Genomic DNA, 27774 nt, shown 5'->3' on the forward strand with positions numbered 1-27774 from the left:
GAGTGGCTCCCCTCGACGGCAAGCGCCCACTCGCGATGCGGGAGCGGCGGCGTCTGCGCGGGGCGGCGGGCGCGCGGCCTTATATAGGGCGTCACGGAGCGCGCGCCCTCCCTGAACCCACCTATCACAGGGCCCGCTTCGCGCTGCGTGATCCCGACGCAAATTTAAAGTTCGCGGTATTTTGCGCATAACCGGTGCGAAAGAAATAACAGTGTTTCTATATCCCGGGCCACGCCTACTCGTGCCTGTTACTGCGCGTCCTGGGAGCGCCATTTTAGGAATTCGGAGCCGAACCCGCTTCGGCACCCCGTGACCCAAAATTCATTTTGCATGATGGTGAAGGGGGTGTCCAGACACCAACCTGATGGCTCGAATTTTCCTCAGTGTAAGGACTTAGTGGATCCAGTTCCTTCTTCGATTTTCTGTCAGATGTTCGGCAAATTCCCGAACTTGGAGGATGGGACAGAGTGGGGGGCAGGTGAAGGAGTTTGTTAGACATTCTAAGATGGAAGCAGCAACCCGGCGGGGTGGCAGCAAGTTTTGGAAGCAGCAAAATAAATTTTGAAAGTGACTCTGGAAGTAGCAAAATAACTGGCATTCCCTTCACAATTCTCTAAACCCTGGAGCTAGAGGGCATTTTGGTGATCATTCCCAACACGGTGCAAAAACGAAACATGTACGAGGAAAAGATTTTCTAGGGCCGGAGCGACAGCACAATGAAGTGGGCATTTGCCTTCCTGCTGTCAACCTGCGTTCGATTCACAGCACCCCTCATGATCCCCTGAGCACAGAACCAAGAATAAACCCTGAACATCACAGGATGTGGCCCAGAAAACGAAAAAAAAATTATTAGAATGGTTACAGGTTTTCTGAAATTACTGTATTATAAACAGTTTTATAAATCATGATTTTTTTCCTGCTTTTTGGGTCACACCCAGAGATGCTCAGGGGTTACTCCTGGCTCTGCACTCAGGAATTACTCCTGGCGGTGTTCAGGGGACCATATGGGATGCTGGGAATCGAACCCGGGCCGGCCGCGTGGAAGGCAACCGCCCTCCCCCCGTGCTATTGCTTCAGCCCCTAAATCATGATGTTTTAATAAAGCTTCAAATTATTTCTCTTAAAAGAAAGAAATGCTTACAAGATCTTAAACGTCTTGGTTGGAGGCTATAGCGATCTGTCGGTGCTGGGAGGTAGTTTACTCCTGGCTGCGTGCTGGACACCCCTCCCTGCAGCGCTGTTGGGCCATGTCACGGAATCTAACACCGTCTTCAGCTTGTGCTCTTCTCCAGCCCTACAAATTTTAAGTGTCTGGAGAACAAGTTACAAATAAATATCCTTGCACTTGAAGCTACTACTTTAGAATAAATTTCTTACTAGATTGCACAGCCCCTGGCCACCACCAGTAGCCAACTCCCAGAACAGAGCCAGTAGCAGCAGCGTGGTCCTTAAACTAGTAATCATTTAAAAAATTACAGGGGCCAGAGCGATAGCAAAATAGTCAGGGTGCTTGCCTCGCACAAGGGAAGCCCCTGTGTCACCAGCATCCCATATGGTCCCCCACGCACCGTAAGGGTTAATTTCTGAGGTCAGATCCAGGAGTAACCCCTGGTCCTAAGTAAGATGAACCAAATAGGTGTGCTGGAAGTCTTAACGAATCGTATATGAAGCCCACCACCCAATTACATTTGGCTAAGAAAACAAGTCATTAAGAATCACATTAGTACTATATGGAAATCTGGTCCTTTCAAATATATATATATTGAGGCTGGAGAGATAGTACAGCGGGTAGGCGTTTGCCTTATACACAGCGACCCAGGTTCAATTCCCAGCATCCCATATGGTCCCCCAAAGCCCGCTAGGAGTGATTCCTGAGTGCAAAAAGCCAGGAGTCAACCCTGAGCATTGCTGGGTGTGACCCAAAAAGCCAAAAGAAAAAGACAGTTTAATATATATATATATATATCATCATTGGATGACCCTGTTATTCTGTCCATTACTCATTAATAACAATAAAAATGAATCAGTCATATTAAGGGCAAATCATTCATTTATTGTTTAAAGAGCGCAAGACACATCTGGATTTTCTGTACCACAATTTAAACATTTTACTCTTTTGATAAAGCAGAATATAATAGAAAAAAGAACAATTATTAGTTTCCAGTAATAATTTCTATTCAGAATTAAGTCTTCCACACAGACAATGTTACCTGGAAACAAAAGCCTGTTACAATAAGCAAAGCTTCAAACAGAGCGGCTTAACTTTTTTGTGCCAGGAAAAAGTTCATCCCTGTAGAAGGAATGATACGCTATGTAAAAATGTCTGTAAGGTCACACAGCCCCAAAGGGCATCAGAAGTATATTCTCCTATTCCACATCAAGTATTTCAGTGAATTTCAAACATCAGTTTATCCACACCATTCCATTCCAACAACCTTTACCTGATACCTCAACCAGGTATTTTTAAAAAATTTAAATAAATTAAGAAATCTCTAAACCGATGTTTCTTGATTTACAATTGTTAAAAGGTACACAGTTCATTAACACGTAATTCTGGCTAAGAATTACATTTGAGACTCCTTGCTCAGATTTTGGTTAACAGTAAAAATCAGAAATTCAAGTTCTTATTAATCAATAATTTGTCAGCTAGGATACATTCAGGCATCAGCTGCAACTACAGAATAGGTGCACTGCCTCAGCACTTTGGAAAGACATAACCTAGAAAACTACTAGCAGACAAAAATTATCTGTTACTGGATAGCATACGTGCAGTACAGCAAAGACAAAACATATAATCATGTTGGCTTGTTAAGTCTCAAGCCCTCAATCCTTTGTTGAAGTTCAATAATTTCATCCCTATGTTTTTTAAAACCAAGAACTCAAGCTCCAGCAGGACTAAAGTCCAAACCATATAGCAGAACAGTTCACTACTGAGGCTGAATCCATACACACCTCAAGACCAAGTTCCGAAGACAGTTATTATATAACAACCTAGAAACCGATCTTTCAGACTTTACCTATAAATATTTTGATGGAAATTATTTAACGCATTAGAAATAACTAACTTACTGAAATATTTGAATTCTTATACTTACCTGGGATTTCATTTCTGCTGAAAGAAATAGGAAGAACAGGACTCAAAAAAATCAAACTAGAAAGGAAGGTAAAAATCTTATCACACAACTATCACTTTTGGAAGCAGCATAAAGGAAGGGACAGTTAAAGGTAATAGAACACTGATGAAATAGGTCAAAACTAGGCAAAAAAATCTACACCATCATTAATAACAGTACCATATCTGTGCCCTTAAATAATCACTCCTAAGAATTTTCATTTGGCACCAGATAATGTATTAATAACAACAACAACAACAAAAAAAAACCACTCTGGAACGTTTGAATCTGATTGGGTTTTGTTAGGTGAATCACAGGAGAAAGTTTAAATTCAGGAAAGAGGAAAAGAAGGAAATGTCAAACAGACCAGACAAAAATTTTAAGTCATCATCTAAACCAACAATGCACTGATAAGCTTCAAAAATTAGATCAGACACTAACACAACTGATATAGACTCATGTGGTTTATAAAACCGATAAAAAGACTACACCAGCAAAGTCTCCAATAATCTGTAGAGTTCAGAAACTTAAAACAAGGAGCAATCTTTAGCTTAAAACCCTATCTCAAGAAGATCACTTCACATGAATAAAAACACCTGAAACCAAACATTTTTAAAAGCTTCAATAACCCAAAATATAAAGAAATTAATCCAGAATACTCAATCCATAGAATCACAAGATGGCTGGTCAATCTTTATCTCCCCTCCACACTAACCATCCCATGGAAGACCAAAGGAGATCAGAACTTCCAGACCTATGCACCACCAGGTTGCTGACAAATTCTATGGAGATTCCTTACGGAACAGCAGTTTCCATCTTGTGTGTCTCCCTACATGCAGGATGCAAGTCTGGCTGTGCTATTCTATATTCATCAAGTGTCACCCATCTGCAACATGATACTGTACAGAGGAGTGAAAAGTTCGTAATCTGGTTCCCTTTCCCCCAGAAGGTTGAGGCTCAGGTATAGGGTGCTATTCCTGTATATACAGTCTTTATTTAGGCCGACTCTGAGACTTCAACAGGTTTAATCATGTGATCGGGTTTGTTGCCAGCTGCATAATGCTCCCACATCTGTAGATAGAGCCTCTCTAGTTCCATTGTATATTGTTTGGTGTTGAACAGAGGGCTAGATATTCTCTGCTTCCAGACTTTGCCACGAATTTTCTTCAGGCTGGGTAATAAAAATAAGAATAACATTTACAAGTCATCAAAATCTCATAACCAGCATCTATCAATATCTTGCAACCTTTGCAATAATAACAACCAAGCTTCTTTACTGATTGGTTCCAATTACCTCCATGCTAAAAAAAAGGGTAAAGTCATAATATGATGCTAATAATTTCTATTTTTGCAGTCCCAAAGATAGAACCTAGGTCCTCCACACACATGTGATTTACCACTGAGCAACAACCTCACCACCACAAATAACTGATTCGGCATCTGCATCCTCTAAAAATGGGGGGTTGAGGGGGTTGCTCTTGGGTCACACCCGGCAATGCTCATAGGTTATTCCTGGCTTTGTACTCAGGAACCACTCCAGATGGTGCTTAGGGGACATACACAATTCCAGGGATCAAATCCAGGTCAGCTGCATACAAGGCAAGAGCTCTACCTGCTATATACTCTCTAGTCCCCAAGAAACAATTACTAACAGTATTATTAACCACAGAATCTCAAACAATAAAAATTAATAATAAATAATAATAAAAATAACAATAAGGGCCAGAGAGGTAATACAGGAAGTATTTCCTTACATGAAGCCAGCCCTGGTTCAAATTCCTGGCACCACAAAGGGTCCCCTAGACTCTATCAAGGTTCACCCCCTAAGCATTAGAGCCAGCAATAGACCTTGAGAACTGCAGAGGCCCAAAAACCTAAAAATAAAAGAAAAAGAGAACTGGCAGTGACACACATTTATTCAACATGCCACTAGTCAGAATATAAAATCACTGTCCTTTCAATAATTTAGCAATGTGCATTTAAAAAACTTCAACGTAATGGTGGTGGTATTGGTGTTGAAATACTGAATGTCAACAATTACCGTGAACAACTTTATGAAAAATTTCAAGTTTTTAAAAAATTTAAAAACGTAATGCAGAGTTCATGCCTGCTTCTATCAGCTTAAGCAGTGGCCTAATAAACAACAGTAGTCCTATGAAGAAAAAAAAACCAAAAAAAGTTATCCCCAAGTGCAGAGCCAAGACTAAGACCTGTGCACTGCCAAGTGTGGCGCAAAAACCAGAAAGAAGAAAAAGACTCATTTGGCCATGCAAGGTTATTCACTAAAGAATCACAAGAACTAAGACAAAATGAGTTAAGTATTCAGTTTGTGGGTATTTTTAATGAAATAGAAAAATGCTCTAAGGAGAAAGAAATGGGTTTGACTAGCCCCACAATACTCTATTTGAAACCTGATTGAACTTTTTATTTAGATAGTAATAAACAGTACTGGCCTTAACAGTGGCTGACCCAGGCTCAGTCCCCAACATTCCAAATGGTCACTTGAGTTCCTCCAGGAGTGTTCCATGAGCACAGAGCCAGGAGTAAGCCCTGAGCACCGTTAGGTGTGGACCAAAGAAAAAAATATAAATAGTGAAAACAATAAAAAGTATTCCTGGGGGCTGGAGATAGTACAGCAGATAGGATACCTGCCTTGCACACAGCCAACCTGGGTTCAATCCCAGAACCCCAAGCTCTGCCAGGAGTTACCCCTGCATGCAAAGCAAAGAGTAAGGCCTGAGGAGCCAGAAAGATAGTACAGCAGGGAGGGTGTTTTGCCTTGCACACAGCCAAGCCAGGTTCTATCTCCAGTGTCCCATATGGGACCCTAAGCATCACTCAACACCAGCTATGATCCAAAAAGCAAAAAAAAAAAAAAGTAAGGCCTGAGCACCACCCCATCCCACCCTCAAAAAAGTATTCCGGGGCTGGAGAGATAGCACAGTGGGTAGGGCGTTTGCCTTGCACGCGGCCGACCCGGGTTCAGATCACAGCATCCCATATAGTCCCCTGAGCACGACCAGGGGTAATTCCTGAGTGCAGAGCCAGGAGTAACCCCTGTGCATCGCCAGGTGTGACCCAAAAAGCAAAAAAAAAAAAAGTATTCCTACTAGTACCAATACTGTGGTTCTAAGAAATAGGGGAACATTAATTCTCCTGGAAAAGGATGGTCTCTCCATTTCCCTTCTGAATATATCAGCTGTCATAAGAATCTTATTTGAGGGGGGCACACTAAACTCAGAGCTTAGTCCTTTCAGGGCACAGGGGACCACATGAGATGCTGGGAATCAAAACCAGGATGGCCATGTGCAAGGCAAAACTTTTTCGGTCAGAGAGTAATAGCATGACAGGTAGGGAGCTTGCCCTGTATGCAGTACTATGCAGTACTATTGTTTCACTCCAGTCCTCTATTCTTTTTCCAAAAAATTGGAGCCAGGTCAAAGAGACCAAAATGTTGCCTTGCAGCATGCGACTAATCTTGGTTCAATCCCTAGCACCACCTATGGTCCTCTGAATGTAGAGCCAAGAATAAACCCTGAGCATAATTGGATATCATTCAAAACTATCCCTTTAAAAATAAACCAGGTGGGGGCTGGAGTGATAGCACAGCGGGTAGGGCGTTTGCCTTGCACGCGGCCGACCCGGGTTCGATTCCCAGCATCCCATATGGTCCCCTGAGCACCGCCAGGGGTAATTCCTGAGTGCAGAGCCAGGAGTGACCCTTGTGCATCGCCAGGTGTGACCCAAAAAGCAAAAATAAATAAATAAATAAATAAATAAAAATAAACCAGGTGGTGCTCAGGGGAGTCAAGCTGAGTCAGGTACTCAGCTTCAGTGCTGCTGAGGGCCACCATGGCTACACCTGAGAGGAAGGGACACTCTGCCTTGCCAGGGATCAAACTCAGGGCCTCCCAGATCCTCTCCTACTTTGAGCCATTAACCCCTCTGAGATCATTGAGAATCTTCTAGAGTACATATTGCGTGGTCCAATTTTATATATAGTGTTTAAAAAAAAATCACAGCAGTGGTTGTGTCTTGAGATTTCGTGAGGAGAATAAACTGAGAAAAGACATAAAAGAACTTTCTGTCTGGAGTTCTGTATCTTACTAGGGATTTGAGTCATTAACATGTTTCTCAAAACTCACTTAAGATGTGTGCATTCCAGGGCTAGGGAGATAACAGGCATCAAAATCCTGATCAAATCCCCAGCACAGGGGTCAGAGAGACAGTACAGTGAGTAGGGCACTTGCCTTGCACACAGCTGACCCAGGTCCAATCCCCAGCACCCACATGGTCCCCAACTCTACCAGGAGTGATCCCTGAGTGTAGAGCCAAGAGTAAACCCTGAGCACCACAGAATGTGTGGTCCCAAACCAAAAATATGCTTTGAACTTTTAAGTGCTACTTCTCAGAAAAACACGTCAGAGTAAAGAAAAGCTCTCTTAAGAGATAATGGCCATAGATACTGTGCAGGGGCTATGTAGCACAGGGGTTATGGTTCATGCTGTCAGCCCAGCTCAGTTCCCAGCATAACATGGTCCCCTGAACACCACAGGGCTATTCTGGCAAGACAGGGAAGAACCCGAACAGCACCCGTCCCTGGGTCCTCACACAGAACTGCAGCCAAGAACAGCTAAGAGGGACCCCAGCAGTGCTTGGGAACCCCGCTCCCACCCCCCAGAGGTATGACTACAGTACATTCTTTAAGTATCCCCCCTCTAATTCTTACCCATTTGGGGTTATTTTAGATATGTTTCAGTTTTTTTATGTTACTAGGAAGAGCCATTATTATGATCAAAGATGTATTTTTTGTTTGCATTTCTTTTTTTAAGGCTGCAGAGGCTACACCTGGCTGTACTTAAAGCTTACACTCCAGGGGCTGGAGCGATAGCACAGAGGGTACGGTGTTTGCCTTGCACATAGCCAACCCAGCTTCGATTCCCAGCATCCCATATGGTCCCCCGAGCACTGCTGGAGTAATTCCTGAGTGCATGAGGCAGGAATAGCGCCTGTGCATCACCAGGTGTGACCCAAAAAGCAAAAAAGAAAAAATAAAGCTTACTCCTGTCCCAATTTTTAGGACTCTTAAAACTTTTGAGGAAGATGTTTGAAACAGCCCATGTTGAGGTAGAGACACTAAATGAGGTAAGACAAACAAGTGACTTGCACGCAGCTGTGCAGGTGGCTGTGACCCTAGATCCAATTCCCAGCACTGCACATGATCCTCTGAACAGTACCAAATACCAAGCAGGGATCACTTCTAAACAGAGGCGGAAATAGCCCCTGAGTACCACCACATGCCCCCAAACAAACAAAAGCAAAATAAAATCAGGCCAGCTATTTTTAAAGTCTATATTCTCTCTTGAACCCGTATCTCTCTCTGTCTCTCTCTCCCCTCTCTAGTTTTCCACTATGGAAAGGCCCATGTTCTCTTCTGAGCATGTATCTTTGGCTCTTTCTCTCTCTTTGAACACATTTCTCTCTCTCCTCCCTCTCTCTCACTCTCCCTCCCTCCTTCCTTCCCCTCACTTTAAAGTTCTTCCAATAAAAACTATTTTGCTTCACTAAAAGACACTGCACCAAAGAGGCAGTTCCCGGGGTTAAGGTGCTTGACTTGCACACGGCCAACCCCAGCACCATATGTGGACCCTTGAGCACTGCCTGGAGCGACCCCTAAGGACTGAGTGAAGAAAAAGCCTGAGCACCATCAGGTGTGGCCTCAAAGTCAAAACAAAGAAACACAGAATGGCTGGTGCCTCAATGCTCCCTCATCACTGATACTGTACTTAAAATCTTTTTATTTCTAGGGGATGAGGGGACAGCACAACGGTTAGGGTAAACGCACCCAACCTCTTTCAGTTCCCAGCACCAAATGGCCTCCCAAGCACACTCAAGTGTGGCCCTAGTGGTCCCCAGCACCAGAAGGCCGAGCAGCACATCATCCTCAGGTCCTAGCACAGAACCACCCATCTTATTGGCTGACTATCACAAGTCACTCCCAGATCTCCTAAGGATCGCTTGGGAGCCCCCTCCAAATTACAGGTACACCTCTATATTAATTTACATTTCTACTACAGAGAAGGAAAATTTTTCGTGTAAGTCATTTGTATTTCTAAGTCAACAAAGTTGTCTGGCCATTTTCTTATTTCCCTATCCGCGGATCTGAAGTGTAAATTGGGGCAGAGAGATCGTACAGGGGTCAAAGGTATTTGCTTTACATGAGGCTGACCCCCGATCAATCCCTGGTATCACGTATTCTGCCCCCACAACCCCATTACTAGCTGGAGTGATCCCGGAGCAGAGCCATTTTGGTGGCCCCAAACTCAAAAGTAATGAAATATGAATGTTCTTTAGTCTTTATACAGCCATCTATTGCTATTGACATAATTTTAGCCATTATGTAGTTAAAAACAGGTTTCTGGCATAATTTTCAGCCATCTACATAGTAAAGACTATCACTTCATTAATGAAAAGTTTAGGAAGTTCTCCTACCAACAGATTAATCCACCTAGTCTACATTCTATATTTTATAGTTTTATAACATGCTAAAATTTCCTTAGTTCTTTCACGTAATCATATTAATTTGTTTATGGAAGTTTACTTACTATTCTAGATCAGTTCCCAGCTTCACAGCTATGTCTTCATATTCTTGTCGACTTTTAGCAATAAGCTCAAGACAACCTAAACAAGTGAGCTGGGACGCTGCAACTCGAGAAGCAAGAGTCTCTCCTGTAATAAGACAGCAATTGCACATCTGAGAATGTGAACACTACAATTATTAATGTTCAAGTATCTAGACAATGCATGTGAAAATGGCATGCTGAGACTTGAGCACATTTTTTTCTGTTATCTTGCCCTAAATATTGTTTTTAACATTGACGCGAAGAAACAGCATACTGGGTAGGGCACTTGCCTTGCACAAAGGCAACCTGGGTTCAATTCCCAGTACCACATATGATTCCTAGAACTATACCAAGAGTGATCCCTGAGCACAGAGCCAGAATCCCAACCACCACTAGGTGTGGCAAAAAAAAAAAAACACCCAGAAATGTTGTTCAGGGTAGGGCTCATGCCTCTTAGGTAAGAGCCCCTGAGTTGAAGCCCAGCCTACTCTCGCATAATATCCCAAAATGAGATGTTAAAGATGATAGATTCCAGTCATTTATCAGCAACTCACCTGGCATAGTTACCATAGGTGTCCCTGCCCAGAGGACATCCATCCCAGTGGTGTGTCCATTACAAAGTGGAGTGTCCAGGCAAACATCGGCCAGCTGGCCTCTCCTTACATGTTCTTCTTTAGGAGCAACAGGGGAAAAAATGATACGGTTCTGAGGCAGGCCCATGCTTTGTGCATACTGCTGAATATTAGGTTCCCCTACTGCAGGAAAACGCAACAACCAGAGCACACTGTTGGGAACCCGCTTCAGAATCTAAAAGTGGAAAATAAGAGAATTAATTTTCACTCCAACCTCCTCAAGCAAGGCTCCACCACCCCCCCCCAGACTCTATTAATTCTACTATATTCTTTACCAGAGAGAAGCCTACTGAATTTAAGTCTTTGATGAATCAGAGTAAATGAGTTTTCCTTTAGGAAGAAGATAAATCGAATGTTTGAAGCACATGCCTTTGCATACCCCAGACCCTGAGTCTGACCCTTAGTATCACACAGCTCCTGAGAACTATCAGGTATAGCCATGGCGGCCTCCAACACTACCAGGGAGTCAACCCCTCCCCCCACACACACAGTTCCTCTTCTGCTTAGCTATCCCCAGAATTCAAAGAAGACAGACATAAGACAGCACAAAGTAACTAACTGGCAAAATTGAAGGCAGTTACAGGTAGTGGTTTATGTTGATGAAATTTTCCACTTCAAATAAAATATCATTTTATTTTGGGAGGCTGCACCCAGCATTACTCAGGATTTTGTCCTGGCTCTGTACTCAGGGGTTACACCTGGCAGCACTTAGAGGAACCATAGGAGGTACCAGGGATCAACTGGGGTCAGCAGCATGCAAGACTTATGTGCCTTACACTCTCCAAGCCCCATCAAATCCAAAATTTAAATCCCCTACCCATGACATAATAAAGTTAGCCCTTTATTTGCCTTATCTAGGTCAAGTGTCAGCAAATTATTTATGTACAGAACTAGAGAGCAAATCTTTTTCAGCTTTCTGCCATATGAACTCTGTCGGACAGAAAAGACATATTTACATAAACAATATGCAAATAAGTAGGTACGGCTAATAAAAACGCCAATTAAAAAGTCAATAAAGCCCCATTTTACTGGGCTGAATTTGTCCATGGGTCATTATTTGTTAAGTCCTGACTGAAATCTAACTCTACTTAACAACCCACACACAATTACCAAGCCTTCTTGGAGAGTCATAAGAACAGAAGATCAGATTTTAAGATATTTTGATATTTTAAAAAGATAATACAGAGCCAGAGAAAGCTCAACAGGATGGAGAGTACATAACCCTGAATTTGACCCCAAGTACCACATGGTCCCCAAAAAGCACTACTAGGAGCAAGCCAGGGTACCAGGGATCAACTGGGGTCAGCAGGAAGCAAAGCCCATTCCTGCCTCGGCACTACCAGGTGTGGATCAGAGTCAAAAGAAAAAATGAGGGCGGAGTGGTAGTCAGGGGGTAGGATGCTCACCTTGCACATGGACAATCTGGGTTCAATCCCCAGAATTCCACAGTCCCCTGACCCCACCAGGAGTAAGCCCAAAGCAAAGCTGCATGTGACAAAAAAAAATAGTAATTCTAAAAAATGTCACAAATATTAGAAAACTTTAAAAAAACAGGGCCAGAGATACCACAATGGGTAAATGGATTGCCTTACACGTAGTCAACCCGGGTTTGATCCCTGGCTTTCCACTTGGTCCCCCAAGCACTACCAAGAGCGATTACTGAGTGCAAAGCCAGGAGTAACTCCTGAGTATTACCAGGAATTCTGGGGAGTTTGGCACCTCATATGGTCCCCAAAGTCCTTCCAGGAATTATCACTGAGCAGAGCCAGTAGTTAACTAGTCCTGAGCACCGCCAGGTGTGCGACCACCTCTACCACGCCCCCCCCATAAAAAATAGAACAGGAAAAGAAAGGGAGCCTGTTATGTGGAGCAAGATTTAGAACTTTCCAGGGTACTTCTTATTCACACTATTCTAAAAAGTTATGGCCTAGAGAACGGGGAGATAGCTCAAAAGGCTGGAGCTCACACCTAACAAATAGATTCTAAAATTAATCCCTGGCACCACATAGTCCCCTGAGCACTGCCTGAAAGTTCTCCCCCTGCCAAAAAATAGTAGTAATGACACTTATCAATCTCTTCCTGGTTATAGTTTAAAATAATTAAACATGAGTTGATACACATGAGAAAATACGCTAGGTGACGGGCCAGCAAACTACAGTCTGTGATCTAAGTCTGGTACAAGTTGCCCATTTATAACCAAAACTTTATTTGTACATATCAATGGATATAGCATTTCCAAGTGCAGAAAATATCACAGTTGTCATGGTATGTACTACAAACTGGAAAAAGCTACCATGTAGCACTAAGGAAAAATGTGCCTATCCTGATTTGTTAACACATAAATGAAAACAGTTCATAGTGTTTAGACATTAGAAAAGTTTACAATTATTTGGGGCTGGAGCAATAGCACAGCAGGTAGGGTGTTTGCCTTGCACTCAGCCAACCCGGGTTCGATTCCCAGCATCCCACAGGGTCCCCTGTGTACCGCCAGGAGTAATTCCTGAGCGCAGAGCCAGGAGTAACCCCTGTGCAGCACTGGGTATGACCCAAAAAGAAAAAAAAGAACAACAACAAAGTTTATAATTATTTTCTTTTTGTTTTTGGAGGCGGGTATTTTCTAGGGATTGAATACAGAGTGTCTCACCATATACACTCTACCACTGAGCTACATCCATGGTCCAATATTCATTTAAAGTGCAGAAAGAACTCAACAGCTACTGAATGGGCAAGGGAGGAAGGCAACCTAGCAAGATGGGCCTACATATAGAATTTTTACTAGTCTCTAGACACGTAATGTCTGGAAATAGAAAATAATTCTAAAATTTTAATCTATAGGACCAGAAAGGAGGCTCAATGGGCTGGCACCCTAGTATAATCCCCAGCAGTATATGGTACCCTGAGCACTGCCAGGAACAAACTCTGATCACCGAGCTGGGAGTAGGCCACAAGCACATTTGGATGTGGGCCAAAACAAAACAAAAACTTTATGTACACATGGAGCCAAAGCAATAGTACAACAGATAGGACACTTGCCTTCATGCAGCCTACCTGAGTTGAATACCCGGCACATGCCATATGGACCCCCAAGCCCCTTCAAGACTGACCCCTGAGCACAGCCAGGTGTGGCCCAAAAACAAAAAATTATGGACACATACTCACATTTGCCCACATCTGTAGAGTAGAAGGATCAATTTTATATAACTGATTAAAGTTACAATACACAATTGCATCCTCTGGTAACCCATACTGAGAACGGGTGGTCACAATAATGGTACGGGGAACCTCCTCTCCAGTTGCAGCCTTATTGTTGATCTAGAAGATAAGAACATGATTTTCTTAAGTCACCACAATCTGTTTTTCCTTAAGATTCTTTAAGATTCAAAAGCAAATGACCTTTTAGCCATGTCAATAAGCTATGAGAAAATAAGTTTTTGGGCCAGAGAGTACAGTGAGAAAGGAAGACACTTACATTATATGCAGATGACAGAGATTCGATCCCTGGTACCCCATATGGTCCCTGGGTACCACAAGAGTGACCCCTGAGCAGAGTCAGTTGTACTGAGCACAACTTAGTATGGCTCAAACACGCCACACCCAGCAAAACATGCGGGGGAGACACAGTTACAGTGGGTAAGGTGTTTGCCTTGCATGCAGCTGACCCAGACTGTTACCAGGCACAACATATGGTCTCCTGAACTCAAGAGTCAGGTGTGATCCCTGAGCACAGGGGAGGAGGGAATATTTTACGCAGGTATAAAATTATCTTAATTCGTGGGAATACCTCCCTGCAGCACCACCAGGTGCCTCTGCAAACAAATGGGTGCATCACAAAAACCAAAAACAAAATCCAACAAGCGTTTTTATAACCAGACAGACAAACCTATGTAAGATGCTGATTTCCACTGAAAGAATATTCTGCTTACTTCCTACAGTTATTGGGAAATAAACAGACAAGTAGTTAGTACCTATCATGGCCTATCATTCTCTTCTTACCTGGGTAGTTGCCAGTCCATTGCTAATGCTGAATCCATTTATTGTAATCTGGATTTGTCCTCTATTAATCATTTCAATAACTGCTTCTGCAATGGTATTCATAGGGATGACAGGCATATTAAGAGCTGTACTACTGCTATCTGCATTATCTCCTCCATCTGGACATTTCATCTGTTGAGGGGGGAAGAGATACAAACTGGATCATTATGGAAAACATTATGGAAAACTTAATTTCTATGGCAGTATTATCCAGGTTCTGACCTTGACGATTTTCACATCTGGTAGACTGTCAAGGAATGCTTTGAGATCGATGCCATTCAGAACAATCCGATTGTCATAAATATGTCCATTGGACTTAAAATCAATGACTGCTTTTTTCTATCAGGAAAATAATTGACATGTTTTAGAATATACATAGAATAATAACAATTAAGAATATATACAAAAAAATTTTGCAATTCCCTCATAGGCTACCTTCAGGTGAGGAAACATGTTAGCATGATCACCAATAAAGAAAGTATGGGGCATATAAGCCAATTTTTCAGAATACTGCTCCGCAACTTCAGCTGGTGAAGTTTCCTGATCAGTAATGATATAATCCATGAAAAGTGCACCACTAGTCCCAGGGTATCCCAGCCACATTGCCTGAAAGAAATTGAAATAAAAAAAATAAGACCACAAACGGAGAACCTTCATCCAATGATTCCAAAACTAAGTAAACAATAAGCAAAAGCAATCACAGAATTTTAGACTTACACTCATTGTGCTAAACATTTTTCGACTCAAAAGACAGAGCCATTTATACCCAATTGTGAAATGCATGTCTCTATATTCATGCATCTATAGGTGATGTGTTCTATATCAAAATTCTTTGCCCTATGCATTCTAACCTATACTCTTAATACTCAATCAACCAGGTCAGCGTTTCCATGTGCGTCAAATATTGCAGTGTTGCTTGGGCCCAGTGGTGTCGCAGACCACCAGGGCCACCCCGGCAATGCACGAGCCATTAGGCCCTACAGTGCTCACCCAGCAGTGTTCAGGGCCATGTGGTGCCACAGACTGGACTGCAGTCCCTAATCCCTATCTTATCTCCCCAGCTCCTGTGCCCTGTTTGACATGCCGGCCCCAACCCTACTGATTTAAACGAGAGGGGGAAATCACATCACTATTTTAACCCAATACATAATGTATGTAATGATTATTAATTCCTTCACCTGAATAGGAGCTGGCCTAAGAGCAAAAAGTTCATTTCGTGCACCCTTGGTATAACCATTCATATTTACAAGGATGTGAATTCCATCCTGATGGATGCGATCAGCTGCTTTTCCATTGCATGGAATCTATAAAATTAAAAATAAGAAATATATATAAACTCAGACTAAATCAATTTTCTTTAATGGCATAAAACATAATCAAACAAGATACAAAAGTGTAAGGACAAACCTTTAATGCACAGTTTAAAAGAAAAAAGGTAAAACAAAAGTATTAAGAAATTAAGTATTAAGTATTAAGAATAATGTACATTGTAATTTTTAATGAGCTTTTTTGTTCAGCATAGGGTATACATTAGGGTGAATGGAAGTATAAAGTACTGACAAACAGATTGTGAGAAAAGTTATTTTGGTGAAGACAGTAGATTTGTTGAAGATATTAGACTTTAGTCAACAAGCAGTTTAAGTTCCTACAGGTCTCAAATATGGAAAGGAGTATGCTTCTTGGTCACAAAATAATTTAGCTCCACACATCAAAACTGAACAGTTATTTGCAAAAAATGTTGCAGTATATTACTTAGTAGATAGCAAGAGTCTCACTAATCTGCTAGAACTTCAGTAATTTATGTATGTGTATATATACAAGTACATGTATACACACATACATATTTGAATTATCAGACATACTATACATACTGCATATCCCTGCAAATCTACAAAATGACCAACAGAATCAATAAGTAAAATATAGTCTATATGATCAGGAAATAAACCATATCAAAGTCTTAAAAACTTTTATGTTCCTGGGGCTACAGAGGGTACAACGGGTAGGGCGCTTGCCTTGCACGCGGCCAACCCGGGTTTGATTCCCAGCATCCCATATGGTCCCCTGAGCATCACCAGGAGTAATTCCTGAGTACAGAGCCAGGAGTAACGCCTGTGCATCGCCAGGTGTGACCCAAAAAGCAAAAAAAAAAAAGTTCCTAAATAACAATATAACTGTATCACTGTCATCCCATTGTTCATCGATTTGCTCAAGCAGACACCAGTAACGTCTCCATTGTGAGACTTGTTACTGTTTTTGGCATATCAGATACGCACAGGTTGGTTGCCAGGCTCTGCCGTGTGGGCAAGATATTCTTGGTAGCTTGCCGGGCTCTTCGAGAGGGGGGGAGGAATCGAACTCGGGTGCAAGGCAAACGCCCTAAACTCAGACTGGGTTTTTTCCACTCCAGCAGAGCCCATAATCTCTCTTGAACACTTATCTATCTCTTTCTCTCCCTTTAGATTTCTCAAAGCAAGTTTCTTTAGATAAGGCTATTCTGCTTAACTGAAAAAAAGGCAAAGACTGTATCAAAGTTCATCTATTTATTTAAATGTTTTATATTATCCTGAGGCACTGTCTTGCTCAATTCACACAGTTAATATAAAGTATATACTGTCACAAGTTGCTAGCTCAATCCCTAGGAAAGCTTTATGTCCAAAAATACCACATTTATATTTAAAACTTAATCAGTGATTCTCTAATAAAATTTTTTTTAAAAATAAAAAATTTTTAAAAAACTTAAGCAAAGTCGATGCCTATGCTTCTTATAACTACAAATGACAATAAATAACATCCATTATTGCAGGTACTAGGCAATATTTAGTACATATCATGAATAATATAAGCTAGTTGAGTTTCACTCCTGATTTGCTCAAAATGGAAACACTGGACACTTTTAAGAGTTTAACCTACCTGAGAAAGATCTATGAAATGATTGGCTTCTGCCATCACCTTCACTCGGAAGTTTGTACCATCATCTGGACTCAAGGCATAACAAAACACCTAAAAGGCAATGCAGAGCAAACTTAGTAACTCAAAGGTCACACTGGTCTTAACACCTAACAGTGACAATAAACCTACCAATGTAAATTGGTTAGTTCATAAAATCAATAGAGCTTGGATTCAAGGAACCATCTTACCTCAAATTTATCAGGATTGTGCATGCCTGGAATAGACTGCATAAGGTGAGAAGTAGGATGATTCCCAAAGTCAGAACTCACATATCCTACTCGAAGTCGACCATCACTCAGCTTCAAGTCCTTTGGATGGTCATACGGGGGTTTATGAAGGACATTAATCTAACAAAGGAATGCAACATTTATTAGTAAAGTTAAAATACTACATAATTTTCATCCAGGAAAACTAACTAGGAAATGGACATCTCCATAAAACTCAGTATAATAATCTATAAGGAAAAACTCCCTTAAATATATATAGGGAGCTGGATCAATAGTACATAAGATACTTGCCTTGCATGTGACTGACTGTGTTAAAGCAGAGCCAAGAACAGCCCTGAGCAAACAGTGAGTTTGGCTCTCCCAAAATCAAGTACAAGCTAGATAGAAAGCAACTATGTAGGGCCAGGAAGATAGTATAGAAGGTAAGACAACTGCCTTGCACAGTTGACCCAGGTTCACTAATCCCTGGCACCACACTCCTTAGCATCCCAGAAGTTACAGAGCCAGGAGAAAGCCCTGAACACCACTGGGCGTGACCCAAAAAATGGAAAAAAAAGCAAGTATGTGTCTCCTGCCAACTCCCATTAGCCTGCCATCAGAGGAGACCTGATCAATGGAGTACCTGTGTTTTTTAAAAGTAGGTAGTCAAAAGCCTGAGGTGTACTGGTAAAAGGGAGGCTACATCCTCAAGAAGCAGGGTTCCAAGGGCTAGAGAGATAGTACAGTGTTTAGGGCACTTGCCTTGCACACCATATGGTTCTGCAGGCCCCATCAGGAGTGATCCCTGAGCAAAGAGCCAAGAGTGACCCCAGGTGTGCCTCCTCACCAAGAAAAACATCAAAAGCAAAGTGCCATGGAGACCAAGTGACCAAGGAGAAGAACAGGCCTTTGGGGCATAATTAAGTCTATTAATCCAATAAAGTCCTCCATTAAGCAAGGAAAGACCCCACATGGCTCAAAAAAAATGGGACAACGCTAACATTCTGAACTCCAAAATTTTAGTAGTCAGAGTGACATGCTGGATCTTATTCCCCTATACCCCACCCCAGGATGTCTGCCTTTAGTGATAAGAGCCAATAGCCTTCTGCAAAAGAAGCCTGCTGGGGGAAGATAGAGCAAAAGGTAGAACACAAACACAAGCAGCACCCTCACACGGGGCCTCACTTTAAAAAATAAACAAACCTAGGGGGTTACGGCACTTGCTAGCATGCAGCCGACACTGTCAGATGCCACGTAGGTCAGATCCCCAGCACATTTGGCCTCCCAAGTACACTAGGAATGACTCTTGAGCACAGTCAGGAGTAAGGCTGAGGCACCAATTGGTATGACCCCCAAACAAACAAAAACCCTTCCCTACAACTGGAGCCTACAGAGTGACCCTTGGCAGCAGGATATAGCCCAAGCAGGGAATGAGCATAACAGTGGAGACATAACTCTCCAGGGAGGGCCACAGTGAGTTACTTCATACAAAAAAAGAAGATAAAAAAGCGGCGGAAACGCCTTCCCCTAAAAACTTTCAGAGCTAAGCCACTATTAGTACTTTGGAGTGGGGCTGGAGGTACAGTAGGTAGTTTTGCCTTGTATGCAGCCAACCTGGGTTCTATCCCCTACATCCCATATGTCCCCCCCGCCACACTGCCAGGGATAATTCCTGAGCACAGAACCAGAAGAATGTGTGCCCAAAATGTGGCCCCAAAATGAAGACTCTGGAGAGATGCTATATATTCAGGAAACTCCTTCACAAAGGTGGGCAAGACTGCCAATAACAATTGCAGCTGGGTGCTACAAGCAGACATTCAAGCCCAAGGACTCCAGTAAGCAAAGGATGAGGCCACCCACCATGGGAATAAAGCGCAGGGGAAGACTGTCCCGTCAGCAAGTCAAGCTCGGTATTCGAGCAGGGCTCAAGAACTACAGATTTTTGAGTTCAGAGAATGGATCCAGTCAGTCATAAGAGAAGTCAGCAAGGGACTTTATACCTAGATTGGTCCTCCCTATTCAGAGCATTAATGGATGGAAATCCCAAAGAGACTGACCCTTCTATCCAAACAAATCCTAGGTCCTGGAAAGCATAACAGATTAGAATCTACTAAACGAAGGAAAAACAGCTATTAACATTTTTTTGGGTTTTGGGCCACACACAGATGTGCTCAGGGCTTACTCCTGGCAGAGCGCAAGGAAACATATGGCGTAGGGTGCTGGGTTGGCTTAAGTGCCTGATCCACTTTACTACCTAGTCCCGTAATTTTTTTTTAATTTTGGGACAATGTAAGAAAAATTCTTCAGAAATCCATCTTAATAACACAAGAAAGAGGAGCACAACAATCTAAATTAACTACTGTGGGAGCTGGAGCGATAGCACAGCGGGTAGGGCATTTGCCTTGAAAGTGGCCAACCCGAGTTCGATCCCCAGCATCCCATATGGTCCCCTGAGCACCACCAGGAGTAATTCCTGAGTGCAGAGCCAGGAGTAACCCCTGTGCATTGCCAGTGTGACCTCCCCCCAAAAATAAATTAACTACTGTGGAGACACCTGATGATATATCCCAAGTATATACCGCTGTGCTATCGCTCCAGCCCCAAAGAGATAAATATTTTTAAAACCAGCAATTCTTTAAAAGAAAGAAAAGAGGCAGAAGAAATACTGGGTGGGAGTAGCAGTATAATAGGTAGGATGCTTGCCTTGGATGCACCCAACCTGGGTTTGATGCCCAATACGCCAGATGGTCCCCAAGCTCCACCAGGAGTAAGTGCAGAACCAGGAGTTAAGTCCTGAGCACCACTGGGTGTGGTCCAAAATTGGAAAAATAAAAGTATTAATGACAATGAAAAGGAAGCAGAGAGACTGTTTTGAAAGACAACAGCTGAGGGACACCCAAAATTCAAGAAAGAATTAACTTTACTGGTTTAGGAGGTTGTAAAAAGACACTCAATTTTCTAAAATCAAAATGTTGCAAACCAAAGCACATGATTAAAATCGTAATTTTAAAATATATTTATAAAATATATTTATAGACAGAGGAAAACATGCATAGCACATAAAGGCACCCCAACGAAGCTAACATCAGATTTGTAAAGAAACGCTAAGTATGACATTGACAAACCGAAAGGAAAAACAATCCAAGCCAAGAATACGGCTCCCCACCGAGATGTGACCCCAGTGGTCGCACGTGTGCGGCCTTCTCTGCAGCTGCACAAGCATGATCCCAGAGGCCAGCTAAACTACTTATGGTACCGGCAGCTTCTTGCAGAATGTCTCTAGACTGTGAACTAAACCATGGACCCATGCCACCCCAGGAGGGGAAAGGTTATTCTCTCTCGCCTTTTCATTGCCCCAGGGAGGAGGGGGGGCGGCGTGGCAACCGCCAGCTTACGAGGACCACTAATGAGAGGTACAAGCTTGCAATGATCCAATTTCTGCCAGAAATTTCCCTGAACTTAGTTACTAAAATACAGAAATCCAAAACCGCGTGGCATATTTCTTTATTCTCAGCGATGGAAAACAAATTATCAAATGCTTCTTTTTCAGCAGGTCTGATTCTAGGGGGGAAACTCCAAACAATAATAGCAAGTTTTTTGTTGAAATATTGAATGTAACCAAAGTAAAGAGAAAGTCAAGTGAAATTTATCAGTTACACAGGCAGGGGTCGGGGGGTGGGAGGTATACTGGGGTTTTTTTGGTGGTGGAATATGTGCACTGGTGAAGGGATGGTTGTTTGAGCATTATAAAACTGAGACTTAAGCATGAAAGCTTTGCAATTTTCCACATGGTGAGTCAATAAAAAAATATAAATAAAAAATAGATACCTTCTACTTTAACCCCCATCAAAAAAAAGATATTCAAAGTAGTTATTTTATCAATTACAAAGACAGATACTCAATGATTGTATTCTGAGTATCTGTGGGACATTTTAGAGGAGATAGATCAGGTGATGTGTATTTATTGGTCAGGTCCAGTTAATACAATGGGGAAGAGTTTAAACTACTTTCTGGTTGCATGATCTTCAGCAGGGAGCTTTTTCTTATTTTTTTTTATTTTCTCCCTCTGTAAAATGGTAAGAATAGCATCTACCTCATATAAAGGTTATCACAATTAAAAGAGATGAGTCACTTAAAGGGCATAACTTGATGCTGATAAAAAAAAAACAAACTAAAACTACTAGGGGCTGAAATGGTATAGGGGTTAGGGTGTATGAACTGGCTTTGATCATAGCACCACAAGACCTCCTGAGCATCACTGGGAATGGCCTTGGAGGCCCCTAGGCATGGTGAGGGTGACCATGGTGGGCCCCGGCACCACAGAACCTGAGCAGCACCTATCCTATGGCCTAGCACTGAACCACCAGCCCAGTTAGCCGAGAAGCACTTCAGAGGGGCCCTCAAGTCCCCTAAGCAAATAAATAAAAATACAAATCTTCGCTCACTTTTTTCTCTCAAGTGCCTATGCATTGAACAGAAAAACTGGTCCAGTTAATTAAAAGAAAAGATGGAAAGCGTAATAATTTTTTAGAAGATAGAGATTATCATGTATTCCTAAAGGCCCACTAATTTTAGTTATGAATATAATCTCATTCTCAATATAAAGGTAGTCAAGTAAGCATTGCTTAATCTCTAAACCAAAAGCTAAATAAAATTGTAAGATGCAAATGTAATCATGTGGTTATGTGTTCATCCTTCATATGACTTGTTAATGGGTTTCTTGGAGTCTGGACGAATAAAGGCAAGTTACTGGGTTTGATCCCATGTGGCTCAACTAACTAATTTAGTTCATGTTTACTTAAGTCAAACGTGGCTTATCAGTTTGCAAACGTTTGATTTTGGAAGGAAGGGTAGTTAAATTAAGGGATCAGCACTTAGGGGAGTAGAAGAAGGGATTCAGTCAAAATGATGGTGGGTTAATTCAGTGATAACATTAGTATATTTTTAAAAGAACAATAGGGGCCGGAGCGATAGCACAGTGGGTAGGGCGTTTGCCTTGCACGCGGCCGACCCGGGTTCAATCCCCAGCATCCCATATAGTCCCCCAAGCACCGCCAGGAGTAATTCCTGAGTGCAAAGCCAGGAGTAACCCCTGAGCATCGCTGGGTGTGACCCAAAAAGCAAAAAAAAAAGAACAATAAAAAGTGATGTTTAAATACACATACTTTGTAAAGCACATTGGAAAGAAACAGTTAAATTTTGATTTCTATGTGATCATCTTCACCCTCTCAAAAAAGGGAATAAAAGTAATATCCCAATCATTGTTAAAAAAAAAAGGAATACGGGGCTGGAGTGATAGCACAGCAGGTAGGGCGTCTGCCTTGCATGCAGCCAACCGGGTTCGAATCCCAGCATCCCATATGGTCCCCCAAGCACCGCCAGGAGTAATTCCTGAATGCATGAGCCAGGAGTGACCCCTGTGCATCGCAAGGTATGACCCAAAAAGGAAAAAAAAGACACCTAGTGGGGCCAGAGCGATAGTATAGCAGGTACAAAGCTTGCTTTACACGCAGCCAAACTGGGTTTGATCCCCTGTACCTCATATGTTCCCATGAGCTCTGAGCCCAACCACAAAGGATCCTTGAGAGTATGGCCAAGAGAAAGCCCTGAGGATCACCATGTATGGCCAACTGAAAAAAAATACACCTGGCAAAATAATCAAATACAGTAAGGGAAGAAATATTTGTCCATATAAACAATACCTAGTGGAGTTTACCCCCACTAGACTAGCACCGAAAGATATGTTTAAAATTCTTTAACATATAGCCAAAACAATAGTACAATGGGCATAGCTCTTACTTTGCATGAGGCTGACGAGTGTTTGATCCCCAGCATCCCATATGGTCCCAACCATATGGAGCCACCAACAGATGTTAATTCCTGAGTGCAGAGCCAGGCAAAAGCCCTGAGTATCACTAGGTATGGCTCAAAAAAATTTTAATTCTTTTACTGAGGGTCTGGAGCAATAGTAAAGTAGTTAAGAGTTTGCCTTGTATGTGGCTAACCCAAGTTCAATCCCTGGCACCTCATACAGTCCCCTGAGACAATCAGGCATGATCCCAAAGTGCAGAGCAGGAATAAGCCAGGTTTGGCAAAAAAAAACAAACAATAATTAAATATCAAAGGGAGGAAAAGAATTTGTCACTCCCAAGAACTTTGGGGCCAGAGATAGTATACTGAGTAGGGCACTTGCTAACACAGGTGAACCTAAACTTATATATCCTTAATGCAAGACACTGACAGTAATATATCAAAAATAGGAAAAGATCAACATACTGGATGAATCATCTGGAGATTAAGTCAGTAAGGGAAGTTAGTAAGGGAAATAAATAATGCAAGTCTAGTCTCGTAGATTCTATAAGAAGCTTAAATACATTTATGAAGATCAAAATCATATCAACCATCTTTTCTGACCACAATGCTAAGCTAGAAATCAACCACAGAAATTCAAAAAGCTCAAACATATGGAAACTCAACAACATACTTCTGAACAATTCTTAAGTGTAAATGAAGAAATTAAAAGAGAAATAGAGAGGCTGGAGCAATAGGTAGGGTGTTTGCCTTGCTACGGACCTACGTTCAATTCCCAGTATCCCTTATGGTGCCGCAGACACTCATCAGGAGTAATTTCAGAGTAGAAGTAACCCCTGATCAATGCTGGGTGTGGTCTAAAAACGAAAAAAAGAAAAAAGTAGAAAATTATCTGGAAACCAATAAAAATGAAGATGCCAGCTATCAGATCCTCTATGATACACTAAGAATGGTTTTAATGGCTGGGGCCAGAGCGATAGAACACTGGGTAGGGCGTTTGCCTTGTACAAGGCCAACCTGGTTCAACTGCCGGCTTCCGATATGGTCCCTGAACACTGCCAGGAGTTATTCCTGAGTGCAGGGCCAGGTGTAACCCCTGAGCATCACTGGGTGCGACCCAGAAAGCAAAATTAAATAAAAATGATTTTTAAAAAGTTAGAAAAAGAAAAAGAAAAAAGGCAAGAATTTAAAAACAAAAAAGTGGTACTAATGGCTATCCCTTTCCTGCCCTATTTCTCTCTCTGCTGTCTCCCTTCTTATCCCTCCTAGCAAATTTCTCTAAGTACAATTATTTTATGTCAAAAACAGGTGTTATGATCATAGGGAAGTTCTTGATAATACAGGCCCACATGAATAAAAGATAACGAATTCAAACAATATAATCTCACATCTAAAGGACCTAGGACAAAAGAACATCAAATGAAATCAAGTCAGTTGAAGAAAGGATTAAAATTAAGAGAAAATAAAATTAGAAATACGTGCAATAGAAATCAGAGACGGAACAAAGAAGTTAAGTTTATTTTAAACAAAAAGATAAAAATAAAATTAAAAAAAAAAGAAATCAGAGACTACACAAAAGATCAAAGAAACCAGTATTTCTTTGAAAGCCTAAAAAATTAATAAACCTTTAACAGTGTTAAGAAAAAGAGAAATCCCTAATATTGAAAAAGTTGAGGGACTGGAGAAAAAGAGAGCTCAAAATCCTGAAGCACATACTTTGCCTGAGAAAAGCCTGGGTTTGATTCCCAGCACACATGGTCTCCTAGAAAATGCCAGAAGCTACCCACAAGCATCAAGCCACTTAGCACCAGTAGGGAGGGCCCTAAAAGCAAAAAAGAGTGACATAACTACAGGTTATACAAACAAACAAAGGACCATGTGAGACTGTGCAAACAATCTAGAAAAAGAGGACTATGTTTTAAAATTAAAACAGTAGGGGCTGGAGCGATAGCACAGCGGGTAGGGCGTTTGCCTTGAACGCGACCGACCCAGGTTCGATTCCCAGCATCCCATATGGTCCCCTGAGCACCGCCAGGGATAATTCCTGAGTGCAGAGCCAGGAGTAACCCCTGTGCAGAGCCAGGTGTGACCCCAAAAGCAAAAAAAAAATAAATAAATAAATAAAATAAAACAGTAGTCAAATATCTTCCTAACAAAACTCCAGGACCATCAGGTGGCTTCACTAGTCAATTCTTCGGAACATTCAAAAAACATACAACACCTACCCCTCCCAAGCCCTTCAAAAAAGGGGGTAGGAGTTAAGTTCCCACAGGCATATTTTTAAGACCAACATTTCCCTGATCTCAAGCCAGACAGGACCAGATGAAAACCAGAAAGTGATAGATCAGTATTTCTGAACATAGAAGTAGAAAATCCTCAGTGAAATATTAGCAAACTGGAACTAGAGAAATAACAGCACAAGAGTTTAGAGTTCCTGCTTTGCAAGCATACGGTCACCAGTTCAAATCTATAAGCAGTCTATAATCCTTGATGCCACAATCAGTATCTGTAGGGGGTGTGTGTGCAACTAAAAAAGATGTAAGCATCATAGTCAGGAAGTACAACCCCTGCCAAGCACATATGTCAGCAATATAGCACCCCCAAGCATCACAATCATAAGCTGCATGTCAAGTAAGAGTCCTAGTGAGCACATGCAAGCAAAACAAGAGAGTAAATTTCAGTGACCATGTATAAATACCACAACCTGATAAGCGACACCCTCCAGAGAGCACTATAGCCTCCAGAGAGCACTCTAGCTAATAAAACATGTGAGCACCACAGCTAGGTTGTCGGTGCGATCCTGAAGAAAGTAACATTCTTCAAATACTAGCCAACTATGGGGCTGGCACAGCAGGTAGGGCATTTGCCTTGCACGCGGCCAACCCAGGTTCGATTCCCAGCATCCCATATGGTCCCCTGAGCACCACACCAGGGGTGATTCCTGAGTGCAGAGCCAGGAGTAACCTCTGAGCATCGCCGGGTATGACCCAAAAAGAAAAAAATAACTAGCCAACTAACTTCAGTAGTATACGCAAAGAATCATATGCCATGATCATGTAGGGTTCATTTTAGGGATGCAAGAATAGCTCAATATAAAAAAATAATTTACAGCGGGTAGGGCGTTTGCCTTGCACGCAGCCAACCTGGGTTCGATTCCCAGCATCCCATATGGTTCCCTGATCACCGCCAGGAGTGATTCCTGAGTGCAGAGCCAGGAGTAAACCCTGTGCATTGCCGGGTGTGACCCAAAAAGCAAAAATAAATAAATAAATAAATAATTTAATGTCATAAACCACATACACCAATGAAAGGAACCATAAATTTCTTATCAATAGATAATAAAAAAGCATTTGTGAAGATTTGACATCCACTATTGATAAAACAATTGAGAGTATAGAAGGAACATATAAAAACCACATATTACAAATTCACAGCACCTATCACACAGCTATTATCATGGTGAAAACCCAAACACTTTTTGTTTCCCCTTAGATTTGGAACACAGGATGTTCACTCTCAACACAATTGTTAAAAGGTTTTGGGTGCCCTAGCATTTAAGCAAGAAAAGAAATTCCAAACAGAAAAGATCAAATTCTAAAAAAAGACTACTTGATAATATACATAGAAAAATCCCAGGGCTGGAGCAATGACACAGCAGGTAGGGCATTTGCCCGGCACGCGGCCAATGCGGGTTCGATTCCCAGCATTCCATATGGTCCCCCGAGCACGGTCAGGAGTAATTCCTGAGTGCATGAGCCAGGAGCAACCCCTGATCATTGCCGGGTGTGACCCATAAAGCAAAGAATGAGTATACCTTGACCACTGCTGGGTGTACAACCCCCCCCACACACACACCAAAACCGAAGGGGGCCCATAGTAACACTACAGCAGATAGGGTGCTTGCCTTGCACATGGCCAACCCAGGTTCTATCTCCCAGCATCCCATATGGTACCTCAAACGCTACTGGGAATAATTCCTGAGCACAGTCAGGAGTAAGCCCTATGCACAGCTGGGTATGGCCCAAAAACAAAAACAAAAAAAAATCCCTGGCATCACATTTGGTTCCCCGAGCCCTGCCAGGAATGCTACCTGAGCACAGAGCCAAGAAGGAGTAAGCCCTGCCTGCCAGTTGTGGCCCAGAAACGAAAATCAAAACCAGCTACTAGAAATTATAAATGAATATGAAGACTGTAATAAAGTAATAGGAAAAGAAAATTTTCTATATGCAAACAATGAACGAAGAAAATTAAAGATAATAATCCCACTAGCAACTAGAAGAAGTTATTTTGCAGATACAACAAAGCAGCAATATCCAAATCCCAAAATAATGAGCAAATTAGGAGCCAAGCAGTAGTACGGGAAATAGGGCTACCCTGTACACGGTTGACCCAAATTCAATCCCCA

The 27774-nt window shown here is 42.0% G+C and overlaps 1 protein-coding gene across 2 annotated transcripts in view; it reads right to left on the reverse strand.

The window, feature by feature from the left end:
• Positions 1-2030: 2030 nt before the first annotated feature.
• The window catches only part of OGT (O-linked N-acetylglucosamine (GlcNAc) transferase), a 55225-nt gene continuing 29481 nt past the window's right edge, over positions 2031-27774 (reverse strand). For both annotated transcript variants that reach the window (XM_004621523.2, XM_004621524.2), the window contains exons 13-22: positions 17541-17699; positions 17314-17403; positions 15579-15704; positions 14836-15006; positions 14623-14739; positions 14362-14532; positions 13528-13680; positions 10291-10543; positions 9719-9842; positions 2031-4284 (exon numbers count right to left, since the gene is read on the reverse strand). In XM_004621523.2, the coding sequence (XP_004621580.1) occupies positions 4110-4284; positions 9719-9842; positions 10291-10543; positions 13528-13680; positions 14362-14532; positions 14623-14739; positions 14836-15006; positions 15579-15704; positions 17314-17403; positions 17541-17699 (1539 nt within the window). In that variant the 3' untranslated portion in view covers positions 2031-4109. The remainder of the gene's footprint in view (positions 4285-9718; positions 9843-10290; positions 10544-13527; positions 13681-14361; positions 14533-14622; positions 14740-14835; positions 15007-15578; positions 15705-17313; positions 17404-17540; positions 17700-27774) is intronic.

The sequence above is a fragment of the Sorex araneus genome, chromosome X (assembly GCF_027595985.1).
Source record: "Sorex araneus isolate mSorAra2 chromosome X, mSorAra2.pri, whole genome shotgun sequence".
NCBI lineage: Eukaryota > Metazoa > Chordata > Mammalia > Eulipotyphla > Soricidae > Sorex > Sorex araneus.